This window comes from Bison bison, unplaced genomic scaffold (assembly GCF_000754665.1).
Source record: "Bison bison bison isolate TAMUID 2011002044 unplaced genomic scaffold, Bison_UMD1.0 scf7180017864375, whole genome shotgun sequence".
Classification (NCBI taxonomy): domain Eukaryota; kingdom Metazoa; phylum Chordata; class Mammalia; order Artiodactyla; family Bovidae; genus Bison; species Bison bison.
Window position 1 is genome coordinate 4,879,458 of NW_011494947.1, and position 14,498 is coordinate 4,893,955.

General features: G+C 54.7%; 2 protein-coding genes across 4 annotated transcripts in view; one reads left to right on the forward strand and one right to left on the reverse strand.

Moving 5' to 3' along the window:
- The window catches only part of PTGES2 (prostaglandin E synthase 2), a 5,956-nt gene extending 3,359 nt beyond the window's left edge, over positions 1-2,597 (forward strand). The window contains exons 5-7 of the mRNA XM_010856868.1: positions 28-228; positions 521-638; positions 1,633-2,597. Of these exons, the coding sequence (XP_010855170.1) occupies positions 28-228; positions 521-638; positions 1,633-1,755 (442 nt within the window). The 3' untranslated portion in view covers positions 1,756-2,597. The remainder of the gene's footprint in view (positions 1-27; positions 229-520; positions 639-1,632) is intronic.
- A 9,662-nt stretch (positions 2,598-12,259) lies between these two features.
- The window catches only part of SLC25A25 (solute carrier family 25 (mitochondrial carrier; phosphate carrier), member 25), a 36,998-nt gene continuing 34,759 nt past the window's right edge, over positions 12,260-14,498 (reverse strand). For all 3 annotated transcript variants that reach the window (XM_010856869.1, XM_010856870.1, XM_010856871.1), the window contains exons 10-11: positions 14,431-14,498; positions 12,260-14,328 (exon numbers count right to left, since the gene is read on the reverse strand). The exon at positions 14,431-14,498 is cut by the window's right edge and continues 3 nt beyond it. In XM_010856869.1, the coding sequence (XP_010855171.1) occupies positions 14,144-14,328; positions 14,431-14,498 (253 nt within the window). In that variant the 3' untranslated portion in view covers positions 12,260-14,143. The remainder of the gene's footprint in view (positions 14,329-14,430) is intronic.

Consider the following 14,498-nt stretch of genomic DNA (forward strand, 5'->3'; position numbering starts at 1 on the left):
CCTGCCCTCTGTCCCCCTCGCCCGCAGGGAGGAGATGAAGTGGCGGCAGTGGGCGGACGACTGGTTGGTACACCTCATCTCCCCCAACGTGTACCGCACGCCGGCCGAGGCCTTGGCCTCCTTTGACTACATTGTCAAGGAGGGCAATTTCGGGACCGTGGAGGGCGCCATGGCCAAGTACGTGGGTGCAGCTGCCATGTACTTCATCAGCAAGCGGCTCAAACGCAGGTGACGGTGCATGCGTGAGTGTGTGGGTGGGTACGTGTGTGTGCACCTGGGGGCTTCCCATCTCCCAGCATTAGCCCATCTGAGACTCAAACCCCAAAACTCCTGATTGCCTCCCCCACCCCAGGAGAAGCAGGGCTGGCCTTGGAGTCCAGTTCTGGGTCCCTGTCTTGTACCTTCCTTTGTCCCCCTCGCCTGCCCCAAGAGCTGCACTGGTCCCCAGGCCTTCCCGTGCTCCCCACCCATGCCAGGGTTCGGAATCCCCCTGATGGACTTCTTCTCCATCCCTGCCCAGGCACCACCTCCGGGATGACGTGCGGGAGGATCTCTACGAGGCTGCCAACAAGTGGGTGGCAGCTGTGGGCAAAGACCGGCCCTTCATGGGGGGCCAGAAGCCGAACCTGGCAGATCTGGTGAGTGTGGTGGTGGCAGGGGGTGCACATATTGGAGGGTCTCTCCTTGGGGGCCCAGGCTGGGAAAACCCAGGTGTGGGCAATACCTGCATTCACAGCTCCTCCATCCCAGGGGCACCTGGCTCTACTGATTGTCAAGGGCCTAAGGAAAACGAGCGCCCCAGGCTTCTACCTAGCAAAAAGTACTGCGACAGGGTCTTGTTAGCCTGACCTCAGTGCCAATCCTTGAAGCAGTTCTGCCAGGGTAGAATATGCGGCTTGCAAGGTTCAGGTCTTGGAGTAGGTGATGGGGTCCCCTCTTCTAAAATCTCAGGAACTGAGGGTGGGGGAAGGGCATTTTCTCAAAGGAAACTCTGAATCGGGGCGGGGGGGGCGTGGTTTGTTGCCCAGAAAAGGGGATGTAGGTGCAGGACAGGCAAAACCTGCAACCAGCCCACACACTTCATTCAAAGCCCCACGTGCAAAGCTGGCCCATTAGTGGGTGTTTCGCTAATCCTGCTGACTACGCCAATTGTATCGCTGATCCTGTTCGTGATGCCAGTTGTCTTGCTGTTCACACTGCACTGTTTGCTGAACCCAGGGGAGACAAGGCACGAGCTGAGAGGCTGGAAGAAAGCTCAGGGAGCCGTAGGGACTACAGACACGTTTATTCTCTCCTGGCTGGCACAGCAGCCATAGCCGCAGACATAACGTAAGCTCACATAACGCAACACAACCTCTGGGGCGTTCCAGGTGGAGCTTACATATGCTTATAGAACAAAAGTAGCCCGTGGCCCAGCGAGTACCTCGTGAGGCTCACGCGCAGTGCTGTAAGTGATCTCGGCCATTACATCTTGATTATTCACAAAACATGGGGCGAAGGCGAGAGGGCGTGGGGCAAGAGAGCCTGACTACCCGTCTTGGCTAATTTGCTGTTTCCCTAGAGTAAGTCATGGGGCTCTCAGAGAGGGGAGGTGATGGGCTGGTGTTGACACCCCTCTGTACCCACCCCCAGGCAGTCTACGGCGTGCTGCGTGTGATGGAGGGTCTAGAGGCCTTCGACGACCTCATGCGTCACACTCACATCCAGCCCTGGTACCTGCGGGTGGAGAAGGCCATCGCCGAGGCCCCCCAGTGAGCTGAGCCTCGTGATCCCTGCCAGGGGGCGGGGGGCGGAAACAGCAGAAGATGCCGGCTGTGAAGGACCAGGGCCGCTGGGGCAGCACTTGGCGACGCTGAGACACTGTGCAGTGGGGGACAGGATCATTCGGCCTCTTGCGCACCCCACCCTGGCAGACCCCTCGCCTCTAACACTGGACGTCTGCTGCAGCCCTGGGGGACAAAGCCCAGACTTGGTTTCCATCCACAGGGCATGGAAGGCTACCTCCCTCCACACCAGCCCCAGGGGATGACCCTCCCCGACTCCCGCCTGGGCCTCCCTACTCTCAGCCTTCTCTGGGGCTCTCGAGGCTGCCCTGTCTGTGCTGCGTGGTGGGAGTCAGGTCGGGCTCCTGCCCTGAGCAAGGGAAGCAGGGACCCTTTGGTTTTGGGAGACCCTGTCCTTGGCTCCCTCTGGGTCCTGCTGTTCCCAGGTACCCCACCCCCACACTGGGACTGTATATCATATTTGCAATAAAGAAAAGGTTTGCGGCTCCCCACGTGGTGGCACTGTAGTGGAGGTCAGTGCATGTTAGGGAAGGCCACCCTGGCCGTTAATACTGTTTGTTCAGGGCTTAGCGAGGGTCAGGCCTGGGTGAGAGGCTCAGTGAGCTTTGTGTCCTGGAATCCCTGGGTTCGTGGCCACGGAATGCTCAGCAGGGAGGTGCAGAGATGGCCTGGGGCATGGGTCCAGTTTTGCTCCCCACTGACTGTGGGACTCTGGGCAGGGCAGCAGCACCCCTCTCTGAGCCCGAGCCTCCCCCTCTGTCAAGGGGGCTCAAGGATGGCCCCACCTCCAGGGACAGTTGTAATGGCTCAACTGCAAGATACAGGTCTGTGTGTAGAAGGATGCCCGGCTTAGCGGGGGCTGGAGTTGTTCCAGTCCTGATCTACAGACCAGGAGACCAGGGATCAGAGGACACGGGGCCCTCCGAGGCCCTCCGGCCATGGATGGCCACCCAGGGCTTCAGTCCCAGGCTTGGGACTTCACAAGATGGACGGTAGGACAGGAGTCTATAGAGAGAAGCAGCTCTGGGAACAAGGAGGGGCTGTGGGGTCCCTGCTTTCCTGGTTTCAGCAGATGATGGGCACTCTGGTCCGCCGAGGTTGCCCTCCAGAGGCTGGACAGACAGCCAGTGAGCTGATCACTATGTGCTGTGCCCTCCCTGTTGGGGAGTGACGGGCCAACTCCCTCAGATCCACCCAGGAGAGTTTAACCTTTTTCTTTAATTTTTTTTAAAACATAGAAATAATTCATGGTCTTTGTATTAGCACGTGTTCAAATAAGGTTGGTGATGGACAGGGAGGCCTAGCATGCTGCAGTCCATGGGGTCGCAAAGAGTCAGACAAGACTGAGTGACTGAACTGAACAGATAAGGCAGCACAGACCTTAAGCCCTCCGGAGGCAGACAGTGCCATGTGGGGAGGCAGCAGCCTCAGCTTCTGCAGGGCTGTCCGCCACCTGCTTGGTTTGGTTCCCGTTGTGAGCATCTGCCCTCGTCACCCTGTCACATTGGCTGGGTCTTCGTGTCTGCAGAGTGCTCCTGTGGGAGGGAGGAGGGAAGCTGAGGCCTGACGTCATACCACACGTCTGAGGGATGAGGAGCCGTGGAAGCCGCCTCTGAGGGGCCAACAGGTGTTTGGGTCTCCAGTCACTGCTGCCGGGATGCTGTTCCCCCTTCACTGATAAGCTTTTAAGTCCCCAAGGGGCCTGTGATGGCCGTAGAGCCTCCCGCAGCAGGGCAGGAACTAGGCCAGGAGCTGCATGATGTGCTGGGGGAGGCCTTCCTATATCCCTTCCCCTCCCTGCTTTCCTTCTCTTCACAGACGGCCTTTTCCACATCACCCGCCCGGAGTTACTTGGTACTTTTCCAGCTGTTCAAGGAGGCTGGCTGGCCTTTCTCTGTCTCAATCCCAGAATCCCCAAAGGGAGTATTGGATGTGACCCGCTTGGGATAAGGCAGCCACCTTCAGTCCATGATACTGTGGCCCGGGGAGGGTCTCACGTCTCACAACCCCACCCTGTGCTCCGTACCTTTTCTGCTCCTCCTGCTGAATCCGGTGATTGGGTGTCCCAGCCTTGGCTTCCTCGGGAGGCCTGGCCTAGTTAGGGAGACCCCGTGGTGCAGGCCAGACCCCAGCTGCTCATCGCCACACCTCTCCTCCTGTTCACAGAGATGTTTTCTTCTGACTTTGTGTTTCTCAGAGGAAGATACGGTTAACGACAGAGCAGCCATCCTGGGGATAGGGGCCTGACCCCAATGAGGAGTGAGCTTGCTGCAGGCAGAGAGGAGCCTGTCCATACCTCCTAACCTTACCCACTCCACTAAATGGTCACCTTGATGAAAAGTCCAAGTTCCTTGGACTTTTAGAACCACTAGTTAGAAGTTCCCTGTGACAGGGACTTCCCTGTGACAGGGGCTGGATAATGGCCAGTCAGCCCAAGGCCACCAATGCAAGGGGCCCCGAGTCCTGCTTCTGTCAGAGTATTCTCCCCAGAGGTGACAACCTTGCCTCAGTCACCTTTTCCCATAATCGCCAGAGGGCGGTAAGAGGATGCAAAGCCCAGAGGAGCAGGTCACAAGGCCTGGTGCTGCCACCTTGCGGCCAATCCTGGGATCGCATCTTTGGGCCATCTTCCTTCTCCAAGGACTCTTACTTGCCCATCTGGAAAATGGGCTTCCTGGGTAGCTCAAATGGTAAAGAATCTGCCTGCAATGCAGGATACCTGGGTTTGACCCCTGGGTCGGGAAGATTCCCTGAAGAAGGGTGTGGCAACTCACTCCAGTATTCTTGCTGGGAGAATTCCATGGACAGAGGAGCCCAATGGGCTGCAGTCCACGGGGTCACAAAGGGTCAGACAGGATTGAGCGACTAACACAACACAACAAAAATGGGGTTAACATGCAAGGGTCTGAAGATGAGTGGGTAGGGAGAGTCACGCGTCTCAGGGGAAAAAACTGCAAGCCAGGAACCCTTGCCCCATTTTGATCAAGCTCAGGTCGTGGCGAGTGCCCTGTGGCGGTGGTGGCAGCAGTGGGTTTGAGGTGGGAACTCTGTGACCTTGGGCAAGCCCTTGGAGGTCAATTACCCTTCATGAGGTTGTTGTAATCAGGGATGGGAAGGTTGCACAAAGTTGATGTGCACTGTTGATGGGTGAGGGGTGTTTTTCTGCAGCCGGTGAGGTACTGTTTCTTCTCAGAACACACTCCAGCTCTGTTTCCATCTGGGCTCCTGCAGTTCACAGCCGAGAGCTACTGTTTCCAGACAAGAGCTCCAGGAAGTAAGAAGGAGAGAGTCTTGAGACTGTGCAGATCAGGAGGGCTCCCAGGGGAGAGCAAGCCACAGCAGAGGCTTTAAGGATTAGGATTCTGGGTTGCTTTTTTTGTTAGATGGTTAAATTTTAAAATTTCATTTTTATTATACAAATAATTGTGTATTGGGCATAAACAGATCTTGCAGAGAAGCAAAAAGATGATACCAATTATTTATAGACCCATCACTGAGATTTAAAATTTTTAAAAACAATTTAAAAATTCAGGGTGCTTCCTTGGTGGTCCAGTGGCTAAGACTCCTCACTCCCAATTAAGGAGGCCCAAGGTCAGTCCCTGGTCAGGGAGCTAGATCCCACATGCTGCAACCAAGAGTTCAAAGATCCTGCATGCCACAGTGAGGATCCTGTGTGCTGTAACTAAAACACAGCAAAGCCAAATAAATACATATTTAAAAAACAAATGCAATAAGAAAAACTTAAAAACATGTTTTTTGGAGAATAGCCTTCTAGTTATCTTTTTGTAGGCTGCATTTAGTGTGTGTATATATAGAGAGAGAGACATATAAAATATCTTACATTTTTACATATAATTTATATTTTACATATAAGTATTTATATGTATCCAACATATAAATGTTGGAGAAGATTCGTGAGAATCCCTTTGACTGCAAGGAGATCAAACCAGTCACTCCTAAAGGAAATCAAGCCTGAATATTCATTGGAAGGACTGATGCTGACGCTGAAACTCCAATACTTCGACCACATGATGTGAAGGGTCAACTCATTAGAAAAGACCCTGATGCTGGGAAGGACTGAAGTCAGGAAGAGAAGGGGACGACAGAGATGAGATGGTTGGATGCCATCATTGACTCAGTGGACCTGAGTTTGCATAAGCTCCGGGAGATGGTGAAGGACAGGAAAGCCTGGCGTGTTGCAGTCAATAGGGTCTCAGAGTTGGACACGACTGAGCGACTGAGCAACAACAACAAATGTATCCCACAGTTGGTGGCGGTTTAGTTGCTCAGTCTTGTCTGACTCTTGTGACCCCATAGACTATAGCCCGCCAGGCTCCTCTGTCCATGGGATTCTCCAGGCAATAATACTGGAGTGGGCTGCCATGTCCTTCTCCAGGGGATCTTCCCAACCCAGGAATCAAACCTGGGTCTCCTGCCTTGCAGGATTTCTTTACTGAGCTACAAGGGAAAACCCTCCAACAGTTAAATGGGGCCTATTTTGTGGCAAGCACTGTTTTAAGCACTTTACACAGCCTTTCAATATCCCTCTGAGGTAAGTACAAGTATTCCCATTTTACAGATGAAGAAACTGAGGCATCAGATTACGTGAATTGCTTGGTGTCACACAGTAAATAGCACAGGAAGGATTTGAACCTAGATTTCCAGGACCCAGAAACAGTGACCTTAATCAGAATATTATGATATTCCTCTCTCTAGAAATATTTTTTTAAATAAAAATTCAGATCACAATGTATTCCAGATCAGCAAGCACTCTCCCTCACTGTTTCTAGTGACTGCTCCGCTGTATGCCACTGCTGCCGAATTTATTTAACCAGTTGGATGGGAAGGATTTGGACAGGCAGAAGTGTCTAACAGAGAACAGGGCTGATAGTGGAGGGGGGGATGGGGTGGTGGGCTAAATAATGACCCCCAAATATATCCAGGACCTAATCCCTGGAAGCTGGGAGCATTACCTTATGTGGCAAAAAGACTCTGTTGATGTGATTAAATTAATGATTTTGAGATGGAGAGATTTTTCCTGGATTATCCAGCTGGGCCCTAAATGTAATCACAGTCTGTTTATCAGATGGAGGCAGAGGGAGCTTTGACTGAAGAGATGTGAGAACAGAAGTGAGAGGCTGGAATGACGCCAGGAGGAGGTCACAAGCCAAGGAGAGCAGCCGGTCTCCAGAGGCCGGAAGAGGCAAGAGATGAATTCTCCCTGAGAGCCTCCGGAAGGAAGCAGCCCTGTGGGACACCTAGATTTCAGTCCATTGAGATAGATTTTGGATTTCCGGCTTCTAGGTCTATTGGGAATAAATACGTGCCGTTTTAAGATGCCGCTTTGTAACAGCCGTCTTTGTTGTTACTCAGTCGCTGTGTCCAACACTCTGCACCCCACAGCCTGCAGCACACCAAGCTCCTCTGTCCTTTAGAATCTTCCAGAGTTTGCTTAAACTCATGTCCATCGAGTTGGTGATGCCATCTAACCATCTCATCCTCTGCCTCCCCCTTCTCCTTTTGCCTTCAATCCTTCCCAGCATCAGGGTCTTTTCCAGTGAGTCGGCTCTTTGCATCAGGTGGCCCAAATATTGGAGCCTCAGCATCAGTCCTTCCAGTGAATATTCAGAGTTGATTCCCTCTAGGATTGAGTGGTTTGATCTCCTTGCAGTCCAGGGGACTCTCAAGAGTCTTCTCCAGCACCACAATTGGAAAGCATTAATTTTTTGACACTCAGCTTTCTTTAAGGTCTAACTCTCACATCTGTACACGACTACTGGAAAAACCATAGTATCGACTATATGGACCTTTGTTAGCAAAATGATGTTTCTGCTTTTGAATATGCTGTCTAGATTTGTCATAGCTTTTCTTCCAAGGAGGAAGTGTCTTATTAATTTCCTGGCTGCACTCACTGTCTGCAGTGATTTTGGAACCTAGGAAAATAAAATCTGTCATTAGGACACTAATATAAGCAGTACAGTCAGGGAACTACAGTATAGTCAGGGAAGAGAACCAGTCACAGGGAGCCAAGCGCCAGAGGCAAGTCCTGCCTCTGTGTCAGTGTATTCTCAATAAGCTGTATTCCCAGCAATCAATAAATGGACACACGTAAAAAAAAAAAATGCAGGGCAGGGGTTGGGCTCTTTGATGCAGTCAGGGGCCCTCAGCAAACTGGTGGGTGTGGGTGGAGCCAGCTCAGGGCCTTCACAGCTGCTGTGGAGAGAGAGTCGTTCCTCCTGGGCCACAGGGACCGTGCGGAGTGGTGATGGCAAAAGGCCCAGAGAGACCATTCCTTTGTACTCCCCATCCCCCTTCTCCGGCGCCAACCTCTGTGTTATGGAAACTGAGATTTGGAGAGGCCTGGGGGCCTCGGGCAGCCCTCTGGCCCACCTCTGGCCTCAGTCTCCTCACTCCTGGTTCCTCCCTGCCCTCCTGCATCACTGCCCTCCCACTGGCCTTCTTCCCACCCAGCACTGGCAGCCTCTCCAGCCCCTCTGACGGGGCCTCGCTGGTCCTCTCCTGCTTGCTCGCTGGCCCTGGGCGGCAGAGACCAAGGTCCATGCTTGGGCAGTGGGGCCCGGCGTGCAGGCTGCTGCTCCTCTCACCCTTCCCCTACATTCCAGTCCGCTGGGACTGCTGAGAGGGGGCCTGTGGGCAGCCTGGCCGCGAACCAAGGTGAGAACCGGGCTTGGGGCTTCCGAGTCAGCAAAGCTGCTTTGAATCTTGGTTCAGCCTATGCCCTTTAAAAAGAAAAAGAATATATGTGTGTTTTAGCTGAGTCGTGGTTTGCAGGATCTTTGTTTCCCGACCAGGGACTGAACCCTGGGCCCTCCAAATTGAGAGTGCAGAGCCCTAACCCTTGGGCCACCAGGGAATTCCTAACATTTGCCCTTTGAATGAATCTGGCGTTCCTCCTGGCCCTGAGCTGTAAGGCAAATACCGTGCCCATCTTCCTCATGAGGAAACTGAGGCTCAGAGAGGCATGAGACTTGCCTAAGATCACACTGCCAGGTGCCAGGATTCAAGCACAGCCCTGCCTCACTTTCCCCCAGCTCTCTGGGGCCTCCTGGCTGGGAGAGCGGCCAGGGACCAGTTTGTCACCTGCCTGAGGTCAGGCGAGGAGCCCCTGCCCCTCAGTGAAGTTCTCCGCAGGTGGGTCGTGGTGTGGGTCCAAGGCTGCCAGGCCAGGTGTGGGGGCAGGGGCCAGCCGTATCTTCACCCCCAAGCACACAGCCAGAGTGGGTCACTCTGATCTGCTTCAAGGTCTTGTCACCTGTTCCCAGGGAGGCCCTGGGCAAGCCCCTGCCCCTTCCGGGGTCTTAGTTTCCACCTCTGTAAAATGGGGACATGGCGGCCCCTTCCGGGGTCTTAGTTTCCACCTCTGTAAAATGGGGACATGGCGGCCCCTTCCGGGGTCTTAGTTTCCACCTCTGTAAAATGGGGACATGGCGGCCCCTTCCGGGGTCTTAGTTTCCACCTCTGTAAAATGGGGACATGGCGGCCCCTTCCGGGGTCTTAGTTTCCACCTCTGTAAAATGGGGACATGGCGGCCCCTTCCGGGGTCTTAGTTTCCACCTCTGTAAAATGGGGACATGGCGGCCCCTTCCGGGGTCTTAGTTTCCACCTCTGTAAAATGGGGACATGGCGGCCCCTTCCGGGGTCTTAGTTTCCACCTCTGTAAAATGGGGACATGGCGGCCCCTTCCGGGGTCTTAGTTTCCACCTCTGTAAAATGGGGACATGGCGGCCCCTTCCGGGGTCTTAGTTTCCACCTCTGTAAAATGGGGACATGGCGGCAGCAGCCCTGGTCCCGTGTGCACAGAGCTGCAGCTCAGCGATGGCACTCCCGGGACTGAGATGAAAGCGTCTCGCTCCAGGAAGGAAGCGCACAGCACATGGGCCAGGTCTCCCCACCCTAAAGCCAGAGATACCAGGCCTCCTCAGTGGGGGCGGGGGGTGGGGGCGGGGAGGCAGGGGAGGAGTGGAATGAAAAAGCATTTAGGGGAAATTACTCTGTGTTTGGAATCCAGGATGGGGCCAGGGTACTGCAAGTGTTTAAGGACCGGCCATTTCCGTTTCCTGTCTCGTTTCAACTTCCCAACAGCCCTCCCAAGGCGCGTCTGGAGGTCGGAAGTCTGGAGTGTGTCTCACTGGGCTGAAGTCAAGGTCGTCCTCAAGGCAGCGTTCCTTCTGGAGGTTTTCTGGGAGACTCGACCTTGCCTTTTCCAGTTTCTAGAGGCCACAGGAGTCTTTAACTCGGGGCTCCTTCCTCCATCTTCAAAGCAAGCGGCTCCGGCTGAGTCCTTTGTCCAGTCTCCCTGGCTCTCTCCCTACCTTCCTCTCCCACAAGGAAGCATCTTGTGATCCTGGGTCCACCTGGATAATCCAGGCTACTCTCTCTCCCTGTTTGAAGGTCAGCTGATTGGCAAACTTAATTCCATCTGTTACCTTAATTAGCCTTTGTTTGCCTTGCCACCTAATGCACTGGTTCTGGGGATTAGGACGTGCATGTCTTTGGGAGGGGATGTAATTCTGCTTCCCACATGACAGGACGCGTGCATGGATTTTATCCAATGACGAACTACTCGTTAGGCCTGTAGTGGGTGCAGGGCATGTACTGGGAGCAGCATATGAGAAAGTCGATCCTCTAGTTGGTCGTGAGAAGTACGAGGGAGAGAAACAAACGGGGTGGTGAATGAACTGGGCTGTGGAGGGAACAGGGCTGCCCCTGTAAGATGGCCAGGGAAAGCCTCCGTAAGAAGGTGACATGTGATTAAAGACTGGATGGAGGAGACTCCCCTGGTCCAGGGGCTGAGACTGTGCTCTCAAAGCAAGGGCACTGGGTTCGATTCCAGGTCAGGGAACTAGCTCTCCCATGCTGCAACTAAAAGATCCTGCGTGCTGCAACTAAGACCAGGGGCAGCCAACAAAATAATTAATAAGATTGGAAGGAGGGGATTAGGAACAAAGGCGGTAACCACAGAAAGGTTGGCTTGGTGACCAATATTGTCACCCGCCTCCCAAAGCGAACTTCTGTGCTGGAGGAGCCGCTCTCCCAGTGAGTGGGACCGAGCACCTGGGAACGTGGGACCCGGCCACCGTCCCAAGGAGAAGCCCGGATGGGGCGGCTGGGGGTACCCAGTGGTTGGGAAACGGTTTATGCCCGTTGCCCTGGTAACAAGGTGACGCAAATGGCGTGTTACTTTCCTAGCTGTAACAAACCACCCTGAACTTGGATGGCGGAAAACAATGGAATGGAATTCTCTCAGTGCAGGAGGCCAGAAGCCAGAAACCCTGGTGTCGGCGGTTTGGCTCCTTCTGGACGGTCTGAGGCAGAAAGTGTGGCTGCCTCTCCCCTCGCCTCAGACACCCTTGGTGTCTGACATGTGGACTCATCACGTCATTCATTCACACTGCGCTCCTCCACGTCCAGATTTCCTTCTTCTTCAGTCTTTGGACTTAGGGCCCACCCTCGCCCAGGACGACCCCATCTTGACTTGAACACTTCTGCAAAAACCCTGTCTCCAAATTAAGCGACATCTGAAGTTCCCAAAGGACATAAATTTGGGGGGTGTGGAGTGGCCCCTGTTGAGCCCAGCACAAGTGGCATATGCATTTCACACACGGGGCACACTCTTGTGCCCCCTTACGGCCTCTGAAAGCCAGAGCCCCCTGGCAAGTTCCCTAAGCTGCTTCATAGTACACCGCTCCACCCCACCCCTACCAGTGGCACCCAGGGCTTGCTGGGGGACTGGGGTGTGTTGTTGTTTAATGAACACTTCTTTGCACTGGGCACGGTCTTAGGTGCTGGAAGTACGGCTGCAAACATTCCGTTTCCACAAAGCAAAAAAGAGTGTTGGGGGCCCCCCAGAGGGACGGGGAGGAACCAACTCTGCGGCTGGAGAGGGGCAGCCAGCAAGTTTGAGAGAGGAAGAGGAGTTAGGAGGGGCTTCCAGCAGCATTGAGGGATCAGCTCTGCCCTGGATAGGCTGAATCAGGTGAGGGCCGAGGAAGGACCTCCGGATACAGCAACTCCCGGGGCACTGGCGACCTGTCGGAGCACCCCAAAGCCAACAAACATCCATTCTAAAGAGGGGGTGCCTTGAGAAGCCTGGAACGGGGAGCTGCTCTGTGTGAGGGGGAGGGGAAGTTTTCTCATGTCCTCTGATGAGACAAATGGATTTGCACTCTAACATGTAGGCTTCCCTGGTGGCTCAGTGGTAAAGAATCCACCTGCCAGGGCAGGAGATGTGGGTTTGATCCCTGGTCCAGGAAGATCCCCTGAAGGAAATGCCAACCCATTCCAGTATTCCTGCCTGGAGAATCCCATGGACAAAGGAGCCTGGCGGGCTACAGAGAGCCTGGGGTCACAGAGAGTCGGACACGACCTAAGGGACTTGAGTGACACAATATTCTAACGTGGCGACAGCCCCGTGCCACCCAAGCCCAGGTCAGCAAAAGCATGACTCTCTCATCAGCTCTTAAACAACTTTATTAGAAGGCTGTTTTAAATGACAACTCCCAATTCTTTCTTAATTTGCTTTGTCACCAATTCCAGTTATAACTCTATTTATATATAACAGTAATTTTTGCATTGATCTTTGCATCCTATTTGAATTGTCCTTATCGGGCCATTCTGGTGAATGGAAGTATGGCCGTGCACTTGCACAGAGACCAGCATTATTGAGCAGGAGGAGCGGGTTGGGGGGTGGTGGCCAGGACAGAGGGAGCCCGCTTCACAGGGGATGGCGGGGGGAGCTGGTGGCCTTCTCCTCCGGCCCTCACCCCCAAACTCACAGTGATAGGTACCTCACTGCCCTATCCTTCAAAAAGGGGGGAAAATAAAGAAATCCCTCCCCAGTCCAAGAAACGATTTGGACTTCCATCTTCAATGGAGTGGGAGTTTCCCTCCCTCTTCCCGCCCCCTGATCAAACCCTCAACTCCTAAGGCTTCCTGGGTGCTGGCCCCCTCACCCCCCGACCTGCCAAGGGCCCGTCTCTCTGCGGTCAGGGCCTTTCTGCCTTCTTTGCCTTTTTTCTTTCACCAGTTCAGAGAGGAATTTCTTTGGACAGGCACGAGGGTCACGCCCACAGCCCCCTGGTCCCTCCCCCCACCCCACCTCACGGGGGCCGGGAAGGTACAATCCACCAGGAACATAAATATGAATAAAAAATGAACTTGAAAATGACAGGCTATTAATCAAACAAATCTATAAAAATAGTTAGGACGTAACTCTGTTCAAATAAATACAAAATAAATAGGCTCCAAGCAGTGTGACACATTGCATCAGCGGAATGTGAAGTGGTCCCACCTGGCCCCGTGGGGATCGGACGTGAGTCCCCAGGGGCATCAGAAACAGACTTAAATGAGGTCAGCCAAGCCGTCGGCTCTCTGTCTTCCTTCTGGAAGACCAGAACCTGCACGTTTGTTCAGCTTCTCTTTCTGAACAAAACCCTTCTTCCAATGATACATAATTATTAAGGCCTTGAACACCTTTTCCTTCTCTCGCCAGGGCATGCAGACGCAGGGCAGACATGGCCCTTCCTGCTTCGACACGATCCCCACTGCCCTCATGCCAGCGGGGCAGAGGGACTTGGTTCTGAGCTGGTGCCAGTCCTGACAGAGTCCGGGCCCAGCTCAGAGCCTCACGAGCCCCCCTCAGCGGCAGGGAGCAGAGGCTCTCTGGGGTCCAGGACCTGTGAAGCCATGCGCCAGGCAGCCTGGCCCCCATCATGCACACGTGCATCCAGGTGCCCACCTGCTGGGCAGCTTGGAAGCCCTCTTCCCTGCACCAGCCAGCCAGCGGCAGGGCGGCCAGTTGGGAATCTGGGCTCAGGTTTCAGGTACAACTACCCTTCCCCACTGACTGAGGGGAGAGAAGCAGTGTGGGGAGAGGGCCGGGGGCCCTCCTCCTACCATTGAAAACAGCAGCGAGGAAGGAAGCGAGGTGGGCCCCCCGGGGAAGACACACAGCAGGCCAGAAGACGGCCCACGCCAATGGTCCAGCTGCGAGGATGCGATGGGAGGATGAAGCCGGCCTCCCAGCCCTGCTCTTCCGCAGGCGCCCCTGGGCAGCGTTCAGCCCCCAAGCGCTCGGGCCCATGTCCTGCTGAGCCCTGGGCCCTGAGGAACACTCACAGGTCCTCCCTGGAATGGACACGCGGGTCGGCCGGGGTCAGCAGGACGCACCCGGTGGCCTGCTAGCTCTGTCCCCCCATCTTGCGGTCGCACCCCAGGGTTTTCACAGCTTGGCTTCAGTCAGCGTAGTGTTGGTACATTCACAGAATGAGATGGCTACACATCCCAGGGCTGGAAGCCCGGGATCAGGGAGTCTGCACAGGCGGCTGGCCCCCCGCCTGTCACCGCGACTGCACGCCCAGGGTGATCTTCAGGTTCTCGTACACCACGTAGCTGATGCTCACGGCCGGGATCACCTTCATGAAGTTGGGGGCCAGCCCCCGGTACAGGCCGAAGGCCCCCTCGGTCCGCAGAATCTGTTTGAAGAGGCTGCTCATGGTCACCTCGGGAGCACCCTCCATGGAGGCTGCAATGAGAGACGCCACCTGTCAGGGGCCTTTCGCCGGCTCCTCCCTACATCCCAACCTGCCCCAGGGGAGATGGGGCCCTGGGGGCCGACTGGCCTTACCTTGGGCCTGCATCCGGGTCCTGACCAGGGCCAGTGGGTAGCTGGCTATCTGGCCGCACGTGCTGGAG